Source organism: Bactrocera tryoni, chromosome 4 (assembly GCF_016617805.1).
Source record: "Bactrocera tryoni isolate S06 chromosome 4, CSIRO_BtryS06_freeze2, whole genome shotgun sequence".
In the NCBI taxonomy this organism is placed as follows: domain Eukaryota; kingdom Metazoa; phylum Arthropoda; class Insecta; order Diptera; family Tephritidae; genus Bactrocera; species Bactrocera tryoni.
Window position 1 is genome coordinate 51,381,714 of NC_052502.1, and position 10,481 is coordinate 51,392,194.

At 35.8% G+C, this 10,481-nt stretch overlaps 2 protein-coding genes across 2 annotated transcripts; both read left to right on the top strand.

Moving 5' to 3' along the window:
* Positions 1-1,508: 1,508 nt before the first annotated feature.
* Positions 1,509-4,795, top strand: LOC120776018 (antigen 5 like allergen Cul n 1-like). The gene is made up of 2 exons (XM_040106462.1): positions 1,509-2,394; positions 4,378-4,795. Exons 1-2 carry the CDS (start codon positions 1,586-1,588, stop codon positions 4,685-4,687), a joined length of 1,119 nt encoding a protein of 372 aa, XP_039962396.1. The 5' UTR covers positions 1,509-1,585; the 3' UTR covers positions 4,688-4,795.
* A 4,200-nt stretch (positions 4,796-8,995) lies between these two features.
* LOC120774778 (antigen 5 like allergen Cul n 1-like) lies at positions 8,996-10,260 on the top strand. Its single transcript, XM_040104551.1, has 3 exons — positions 8,996-9,396; positions 9,465-9,868; positions 9,945-10,260. The coding sequence occupies exons 1-3, from the start codon at positions 9,250-9,252 to the stop codon at positions 10,198-10,200; spliced, it is 807 nt and encodes a 268-aa protein (XP_039960485.1). The 5' UTR covers positions 8,996-9,249; the 3' UTR covers positions 10,201-10,260.
* Positions 10,261-10,481: the final 221 nt, after the last annotated feature.

Genomic DNA, 10,481 nt, shown 5'->3' on the forward strand with positions numbered 1-10,481 from the left:
GTCTGTGTGTCAAAATTAAAGTGAATCAGGAGAATACTTCCCTTAGCTCCCATATCCCTAACACAACGATTTTCGAACTTCAAGACGACCGCATATATCGGCCAACATGTGAGTTACCTCAATGAAAATGAGAGAGCGTGTTGAACTGATAATAATGTATCATTGTGTCTAAAACTGATAAAATTGGGAGAAACTTGACCTAGCCCCCATACAACTAATATCAGGACTTTTGAACATCCGGCAGACTTAAGTCAATATGATTGGTGGTTGTATGTGTGGTACTTTATGAAACGCAGTGGCATATCGATAGTATTGGCAAAAAGATATAAAATCGGGTCTATACTACTTCCAATTACCATAATTTCTTCAAGGAATTTCTCGGACTTTAATTCTACCAAGTTGCAAGAGTATAAAATATTCGATTACACCCGAACTTAGCCCTTTCTTTCTTGTCCCTTTGTATGACATCTATATCTCATTGCGATCTGATATAGGTGGTTCCAATAAATGGTCAGCTTTTGGGGAGAAAAGTAGGAGTAGAAAATTTCAAATCGATATCTCAGAAACTGAGAACCTAGTTCGCTTGCATGCAAACAGACAGACAGACATGACTAAATCTATTGAATTGTCAATAGAGGTCAAATTTCATACAAATTTCTTCCATAACTCGAATTTTCTTTAGCTGCTTTGTGGATTACGGTGATTTGAACTAAGAAAGTTCAACTGTATATGTAGTTATGTATATATTTTATAGGGTCTTCGACGTTTTTTTCTGGGTGTTACAAATTTCGTGGCAATTGCCAATATTCAGGGTATAAAAAACTTAACTTCGAAGTATTCTATTTGGTGAAGGCGCAGCAATCAGAGTTAAATATGTGTTGAAAATTGATTGATCAGCACACACCGTACGCTTTAAGCGAAGCAAATTGAACTATTTTGACGCCATGAAATACTTCCTTATTTTTTCACATTTTTATCTAAGAGGAATCAGTAATTTTGCAGCACGATCGAATCAATGAATAATTATTATTTAGTACTAAGAGCATGATCAAGTAGAGCCCAGAAAAATAAAAAAACACAGTTGTTATTGTTGTATGAATTCTGGTATGTTTTTTTTTTCATTAAAAGCAATCATATCGATATACACGTGGTAATGAGCATGGAAAAAATTCACACTGCTAAGTATGTGTGTTTGTTTGTGTTATATAAACATATACTTAGCGCCATAATTGCAAACAAAATAACTTTAATGAGCTATATGATACGCGCCCGCTGCCAATCGCAGCCGCAATCAAACGTCTGTTGAACAACAATGATGAGACCGTCGCGCATGAAACAGCAACAACCACAACAGCAAACGGTTAATAGTATTAACAGCATCTTTGCTTTATTCAAATGCTGCTGACCACACTCACTCGCCGCTGCCATCGCCATCCGTCAGCTGTTGGCGATTTAATCTTACTAAAAATACTATGAAATCAATGAAACTCCATCAGTCGCGTTTCATTGGCGGCTTAGAACGGAACGAAATTTAGTATAATAAAGAAATAATTTTAAAGAAAAGTTCAAAACATTTTTTACGAAAATGTTTCATAAACTTTGGTTACGCGCGTGCTTAACGCTCCTAATCGCGGAGCTTTCGCTAGTAAAGATAGCAAAGACGGACACAGCACTGGCAACCACAGAGAAAGCAGCTGCAACAACAAGAGCTATACCCGTACCAGCGACAACAATTGCTGGTGTAGAGTTGCATAGTGGCCTTACAACCGAATCACCGACAAATCCCAACACTGCCACAAGCCAATCCAGCGTTGACAGTAATGCCACGAGCGCCAGCAGCACTTACACAACCAACAACAATACGCCAAATGCGCCTACAAACACCGCAACCGCATCTGACGACATATCCAGCAACGCCTATTGCACGCCATCACTTTGTGAGCTCTACAATGGCAGTCATGTGTTGCAAGTGCCGCACATTGGTTGCAATAACGATGGCGCTTTTGCGCCCGCTTGTGGCGCCGAACCGCATTTGTTGAATATGAGCCAACGGCGGCGCCAGTTTATTTTGGATATGCATAATCTCGCCCGTGAGCGTATTGCGTCCGGCCAGCTGGAGGGTTATCGCGCCGCCGCGCACATGCCAATGCTCAAGTGGGACGATGAACTTGAATATATGGCTTCGTTGCATGTGAAACGCTGTCAATTTGCGCACGATCAGTGTCGCAATACGCCGCGTTATCAGTTCAGCGGTCAGAATATTGGTTACTTTTGGATCGGTCGTGAATTTAAATCGCATGCGAAGCGTTTTAAATCGTTTATTTTGGATTGGTTTCGGGAGTATCGACTTGCCAATCAATCATTCATTGATCAGTACAGACCCCATCCGGAAGGGTGAGTATAATTGTGCGTTGAGTTACCGATTAGGTTAGTTAGGAAGTTTAAAAAGTTGACTAAGTATTTAAAAAAAAAAATAAAATTTAAATATTAACGTCATGTTAAGCTTCAAGCTACGTTTTTATCTTTCTTAATATTGGCTTAAAACAGAATAGTTGTGATCACCCAAAGCCTAACTCTGATCTCGACTTCCAATTGTTTTACCGTGTTCGACGGAGCCAATGAAAATAATTTCATGTGCATCCCAAAATAATAATAATAAAATCCTGTCATCCTTCGCGTTTTTTTCAAACGACTTGGACAACTTTAACCAAGTATCAAAAAATCAACAGTATGTATTGCTATATTCTGTGGATCAACATTGCCACATTTCGGCCCCGTTCCTATCGTGTTAGATCCATTGAGACAGACGGTCTTCTCTCTTTCTTTGATATTCAAACACTCGGCAACCATCGCGCACAGAGCTTTTTAATTTATAAAAATTAGTGAACTATAGGACCTATGCGATGCCTATATTTTTGTCACCAAATACTATTTTATGAGTTTTTGTCACGCTTTGAGATGATACTCTCGTTTGACTTTAAGGGGTTACATGGGCTTCCTCGGTTAAAAAAACTTTTAAAATTTTTTTTTTTTTTATATAAAAAATTAAATATTTTATTCGAATTTTTTATTGTTACTAACTTACACTATTAGCAAATAAATACTGAAATTTATGGAAAAAGTATTTTATACTCGGTCATTGGGACGCCATTTCCAATGAGCCCGCGTTGGCAGGACTCCTTACAGGATCATCTTAAGTGAAAAGAAAACATGCTTTAGTTAAAACTTAGAACTCGGACAAAGGAAAAAAATTTAAAATTGAATTTTTGGCAAACATTTTACAAAAAATTTAAAATTTCAGTGAAAATACCGCGACATTTTTTTTTTAATAGTTGTAATCGAAAAAAATGCTTCATCCCGGTCTTTAAGAATTGTATCTCAAAGGCCTTTGTAAAATTTTTTGAAGATCGGTGGATTAGTTCTCGAAAAATCTTTGCCAATCGACATTAAAATCACAGTTTCGAGAAAAACGAGCTTCGAACGCATAAGTTCTCAAGACTGTATAACCGAAATTATTACTCGGATCAACTTGACAATTTAACACAATATTTTAGAGGTGTTGCAGAATTTAATAAGACAATAAAAAATTCGATTTTTTTAAACCCGTAAACCCATGAAACCGCTTAAGAAAAAACCATCAGCGCTGTTTTTTTTTATCATCAGGAAACAATGTTGTATCAAAGATTAAATTCATTGCTTCTCCACTGTAGCAAAAATAACAGAGATAGAATCACTTTGAGACCACAAACTTGAAATCGATCGGACGAAATGTCAAGAAAATGTGCCAATATTCCAGTTAAGGTTCGCTCTCTACGACAAGAACATAACTTTTGTTATTTGGCGCTATCGCTCACTCAGAGCTGCAAGCGAACATATCAAAACTCAATCGTGCGATGTCTGTCCATCTGCTAACCTCTCCAAGATTCAATAGAAAATTATTTATTTTGGATTTTTTTCGGATTTGTTTTAATGTACGTGACTTTGAGACGCAGAAGTCGAAAATCCAAAATATTTGTCAGAGATTATAGTACAATTATGGCGGAGATACCTGCAGTTTTTGCAAAAATATATAGCAAAAAATTGTTCGTTAAACTTAGATACACAAACATATTACGAGTTGCATTTAATTATTCTGATTCAAAATCTAAGTGAAGTATTCCATAATTTCATTAGAATAGACTCAGACCACATATCGTAAGTTACCGACCTCATCTCTTTTGACTTACACAGTTGTCGTATTTTTACTTCAGAGGTCTCATTAAAAGCATTTTAATTTCATTTAATACTATACAAATGTTTACTGTTTATACATCTATCGTACTCTAGCTATAACATAATTCTAAAATAACATTTAATTTCTAATAACTTATTTTTCAGCAAAAAAATCGGTCACTTCACCATGCTGGTGGCTGATCGCGCGCATCGCGTGGGCTGTGCTGCTATACGCTATCGCGATCCAAGTGATATTAATTATATGAAATTGCTAATGACATGCAATTATGACTATACAAATATACTAGGAGAACCCGTCTATCAAAGTGGACTTGCGGCGAGCAAGTGTATTTATAAAATAAGCGAGAAATATCCTTCGCTGTGCGACTGGAAGGATGCGGTTTACGATTATAGCAGTGAGGAGAGTGTGGAGGAGGATAATGACAATGAGCTGGATAGCAATTTTATAAATTAAATTTAAGTAATTATTATTTTTTTTACTTATTTTTGTACATACAATCATTTTTAAGTTGTAATTAATTGAATTTATAGTTTTACACATAATATTATAATGAATTAGTTTCACTTTTGTTGTGTTTCCATCCAATATCCAAAGGCTGTTTAGAAATGCTTTTCAGTGTTAACATCAATCTCATCTACCTTTAGTACAGGAAACCACACATTTGCATGAGAATAGACCATAAGATAAATAGATTTAAAGTGGGCTATAATCCTGAATGCATGCGTTTGTTATATGAATATCAGGAGGAAGTTTGGTTAAGTAGAAGTTCAACTGACGTTCGTACAGTGAAGACTACGTATCTTTTAAGATAAATGTCTTGTCTTGAAAGTTATGACTAAGGTCTTCGTCGATTTACCAATAATATTAAGATTTTTTAAGTCAAATTTTGTAGCTCTGATATTCGGTCCCGATAAATATTGTTAATTTAGGTTTACTAATGTAGACTAATAAAATTTATAATGTTGCTATGCTAGTATTGTATTACAGCAAATACCACAAAGACATCATACTAGAACCAAGATGGTAGTGTAAAGTGTCACAGAGTGCGCATTTGTATTGCTTACGGCATAAAACCAATTCAAATTCTTTTTCCCCCCGTTTATTTTTCAAGAATATCACTTGTTTACAGCAGCTGCTTAAGTAGGTGCACCGCAATAGTGAGTTGCTATTTTCACAATGGATAAACATATCGAACAAAGAATTTGTTACAAATTTTGTATTTCTAACCAAGTTTCGTGTGGGAAATTATTGCGAACGTTGGAAAAGTCATACGATGATTCAAGCCTACGAGTGGTACATAGCCTTCAAAGTCGGTCCAGAGATCGTTGAAGACATACCTCGTTCTGAGCGACCTTCGACCTCTCCAACTGATAAAAATATTTAAAAAGTGAGGATATAATGCTTGAAAATCGTCAGGCAAGTGTTAGAGAGATGGCTAGAGAGCTCAACATCTTTCGCTTTCTTGCAGAATTTTTTTCAGAAGAGTACAATTGTGACCGAATTTAAAGCTAAAAACACAATGAATACCATTGATCAGCCACCGTATTCACCAGATTTGATTTTTTCTCGTTACCCAAACTGAAATTGCCGCTCCGTGGAACCCGTTTTCAGTCGATCGAAGAGAAAAAAAAAATTCGCTGAAGGAGCTGAAGGCCATCCCAAATAGTACTTATGAAAAGTGTTTCGAGGACTGAAAATATCGTTGGCATGAATGTATTACATCTCGTTATGATTACTTTGAAGATGACAAAATAAATATTGATGAATAATTAAATATTTTGCGTTTTATTTACAATTTCCGAGTACTTTTTTGTAACATTGTATAATTGAGCACACATTTTAGAGGTATGAGTGTATCTCCAACTTTAAATCGATATCGAATCAAAAAAGATTTCAACTAATTTCTTAGATATACTATTTGTAAGCCAATGATCAAAGGAAAAGAAAGAAATAAATGAATAAAAATTTCTTTTAGTTTTTGTAGTTCAGATAGTTTTACGCATAAACATTTTATCACCGTCAAAGTCTTTTTTTCGAAGAACCTCCTGGAGATCGGCCACTGGATTAAGAAAATACATTTTTTTTTTTTCAAAAGAATCGTAGATTATTAAAGTTATTAAAGAACTTAAATTCTGTAAATGTAAGGCTTTTATTTATGAATTTAGTAATATGAGTCTTCAAAAAAAACTTCACATAAAACAAGTTTTCTGACTGACAAGTGGATATAAACCCTCTTAACCCACCTTAACTGATATCAGAAGGCTTGTTGGTAGCATTTTCCTTGTAATACGAGTATGTTACGACAATAAAACCGATAGTGGGCAGTGTATAGCTTTTAGAACTTATATAAATACCCATCGTAATTTGTCCGGTTGATTAGTTCAAGTCTGTAAAAAGATAAAACTAGTGGAACTCAGTTATGCTCAGTGATGCTACATCAAGCAGACCGTTGTTTTAATAAGAATAATATTTATATTTCAATAGCAATAATATTTATATTAATTAGAAAGCTTGCGTAACTTGACTGATAAAACCAAATGCAGTCCTACTAATTCATCGAATTGAATGACTAATCATTTTAAATCTACTGGAAGTGATAACCCTCAAGCACTTATAACCTTAAGAAGCCCAATGCATCGCAAGTTCACTGAAAAAATAAACGCACAAGCTAAAGTTATTTTAAGCATTCACCCAACAATATGATATTGCTTACTTTAGCACACTTTCGCTTTTCACATATTTAGATACTCATACTACAAAGGTCATACACCTTATTTATTTCACATAAACAGTTACAAAGCAATTAATTAGTATTTTGTTATTTTAATCTGATAATATCGGTTTATAATTATATTTCAAGATAATTACGACTTATTAATTATCAAAATATTGTTCAAGTCTCTTGTACCGACCGATAAAGGAAGATCACTGAAGCAAGAGACAGCTGTGACGAACCAAAAACTCTAGAAAATGTTAGTATACTACAACAAACAAATACTAAAATAATTGCTGCAGATAAGATGCCAATAAGAGCATGGTGGTTTTAATAAACTTGTAAAGAGTGCACCTACGCTGTCTTTATCTATATACGTATATGCTATATATTCCAAACGTCTGCGCAAATGTAGTCTCATCCTCTTGTTATGACCAGCTGGCAGACGGAACTGTAACCATTCTGATGATATAGTCATTTTACACTCGCATAACATGGTAAAATTAGTACGAATAGATCAACATTTTCCGATATACAAAATCTTAAGTACTAAACAGAAATATTAGGGATCGCTGTCCTAACAAAAAACACACACAGCTGTTTTTATGGCGATCAGATCATTGGGTTGCCTAAGTTTTAAACAACTGTTTCTTTAGTCCTAAGAACTTATTGATAAACAATAAGAACTAAATACCGTGTTGAATAAAGGGATTCTAAAAATTCGTAGTCTAGATAAAGTGTTATCTTGTAAAATTGCATTAATATCCGATTTCGATAGTAACGGCACTTTATGAATGAATTGATTGCTTTACAAGTTTCTGAAGGTTGGACGGCAGGTCTCAGTTTACAACAGAATTTTCCTTGCATTCGGGGAGATTATCGAACTGTCCGCAGCTCGAAAGTTCGTATACAATCGAGCTGCCGATTTGGTATTCCTTTTCTAATATCGCAAGTCCTGTAACATTAAAAAGTTGGTATACAATCTCATCAGAATATGTGCAATTTTTAGCAAAACCGATGGTTTCAAAGCTTACGGCTAGCTGTGCGTTAGATTCGAATCGAAGCGGGGATGTCCGCATTAACTTTAGACTTTACATATCCCCACAGTAAAAAGTCAAACGGTGTGAAATCACACAATCTTGACGGCCAATCGACCGGCCCAACACGTGAAATTTTATGCTCTCCGAAGTGTTCCCTCAATAAATCCATTGATTGATTCGATGTGTGCAAAGTGGCACCGTCTTATTTAAACCAAATAACGCTGAGATCACTAGTTTCAATTAAGGCATGACATATAGTAGTCGGTTATTATGGTGCGATAACGGTCGCCATTGACGATTACTTTTTCACTGGCATCATTTTTGAAGAAATATGGACTGATGATTCCACCGTCCTACAAACCACACCAAACTGTTGTTTCTTTTGGATGAAATGACAGCTCTTGAATCTCTTAAGTTTATTTTTCGTCCTCAATGTGCCAATTTTGCTTGTTTACTTAGCCATTGAGTCAGAAATGGGCCTCATCGAAGAACAATATTTGGCTCGAAAACGTCGGGTCTTCTTGGAACTTTTCAAGAGTCGCTTGAGAAGGTCGAGCGGCTTCAATTCCTTTACAACCTATATTTTGTACGGTTTCAATTTAAGATCTCGACATAAAATGCTCCAAGTCATTCCATACGTCAGTCCGAGTTGCTGCGAACGGCTCGGCTATGGCTGCTATATTTTCTTCACAGGCTGCTGGACTTGGTCTATTTGGTCGAGTATTATCCAATAATGAATTCAAGATGTCTAGATGGATGATGGAGTTGCAAATAGTGAATTGGTGTACTAAAATATCATGACAGCTTGACACGACTCACAGGTGATCTGTCAAAACAAGCTTTACTTGGATCACCCATTATTAAAAGTGCTCGAATTCAAGTTTATCATAGATAGAATATACTTATTCACGAATGCAGCAAAACGCAAACGAAAATATTTGTGTTATCAGTTGTTAGTTAATTTCTTAGAAGGAAACATCTGTTTAAATCTTTCACTCCTCTATGCGTCAGAGTGTGTTTTGTAAACAAAGTAAAATATTGGATTGTTTAAAGATAAGCGCCATTAAAAGTGAAGCGAAAATGTCGCTGTTATCTATTTGCCAACGGAATACTAAGTAAGAATAAGCAGGTGTCGGGGATTTTCCTCCGAAACAGCTAGTGGGGTAACGAATACTAATTGTATATAAAGCGCCCACTAGATTTGCCATCGACATAGTCACAGCACGAGTGAAGCAAAGAGTTTGTGTTGACCTGGAAGTAAAATGCTATTAAAATACTTGGGAGTTTTGGCGCTACTAGGCGTGGCAGCAGTTGTCGACGCCGGCCTCAGTGATGTAGACTACTGTAGTCCGGCCTATATGTGCAGTGGACGCAGAGAAAAGCATGTTTTGGCTTGCAATCATACCGGAGTGAGTATGAACATACTTTTTAATTTATGTTTATATATTAAAGATGTTCACATCATTTTTCTTCACAGGCTTTCGATGAGCGCTGCCCAGCAAATGCCGAAATGCTGCCAATGACTGAAGAATTTAAAAAACTCTTCCTAGGTGAACACAATAAATATCGCAACGAGATAGCGAAGGGTTTAACTTTCGAGCCGGCTGCAGCCATGGCCACCCTAGAATGGGACGACGAGCTTGCGTACTTTGCGGAATTTAATGTAAAGCAATGTGGTATCATTTATGAGGATCAGAAATGCTTCACCACTGCACGCTACAATACGCTGGATCAAAATATCGGTTGGCTATTCAATACCAAATCTAAATTCAATCGTTCGAATATTTTCAATGAAATTAAGGAGCATATAAGGATTAATTGGTATGAGCAGTATCATGATTGTACACAGGCCGAAATCGATTCGTATCATCCCCCGCAATTGTAAGTAAAATGAGGAAATATATTTCGTTTTAATATTTATTCTTATTTTTGACTATTTCTTCTCTGTTCTCTTCAGCAAATTAATTTTACATTTTGGCAAAATGGTTATGGATCGCAATAATCGCGTTGGCTGTGCTGCATCTCTCTACGAAACCGCATATGGCATTAATGTGTTATTCACTTGTAATTACGCCCGTCGCCTATTCTGCTACAAACCCATATACCGTTCGGGCGCTTATCCAGGTTCTCACTGTAGAACTGGTATGAATCCAATTTATCCATTTTTGTGCTCCACGAAAGAGGAGTTCAATCCAAATGACTATAGGGTTTAATTACCTTGTAAATGGACCTAACATAATTCTGGAATCAAATAAAATTAAAATAAATAAATATACTGGATAAAAAGTTAATTTCAGTTAATCTTCAGCGCAGATATCCTATATCCATTTTGTATAGACACCGCAATTTAGAGACTATCGACTGTATAATTATAATCCGATGGAATCGATGATCGTGAATGTTTCCGAAATTTGTATGAAATACATTCATAACTAATTTTGGAGCTAAGATTAAGATTAAGCTGGTTACGGTACTTTAAAGAAGACGTCAATTA

Coding starts and splice junctions, on each gene's coding strand:
- LOC120776018 (XM_040106462.1), top strand. CDS start 1,586: ATGTTTCATAAACTTTGGTTACGCGCGTGCTTAACGCTCCTAATCGCG. Junction 2,395..4,377: donor TACAGACCCCATCCGGAAGG/GTGAGTATAATT, acceptor CTTATTTTTCAG/CAAAAAAATCGGTCACTTCA.
- LOC120774778 (XM_040104551.1), top strand. CDS start 9,250: ATGCTATTAAAATACTTGGGAGTTTTGGCGCTACTAGGCGTGGCAGCA. Junction 9,397..9,464: donor TGGCTTGCAATCATACCGGA/GTGAGTATGAAC, acceptor TTTTCTTCACAG/GCTTTCGATGAGCGCTGCCC. Junction 9,869..9,944: donor TCGTATCATCCCCCGCAATT/GTAAGTAAAATG, acceptor TGTTCTCTTCAG/CAAATTAATTTTACATTTTG.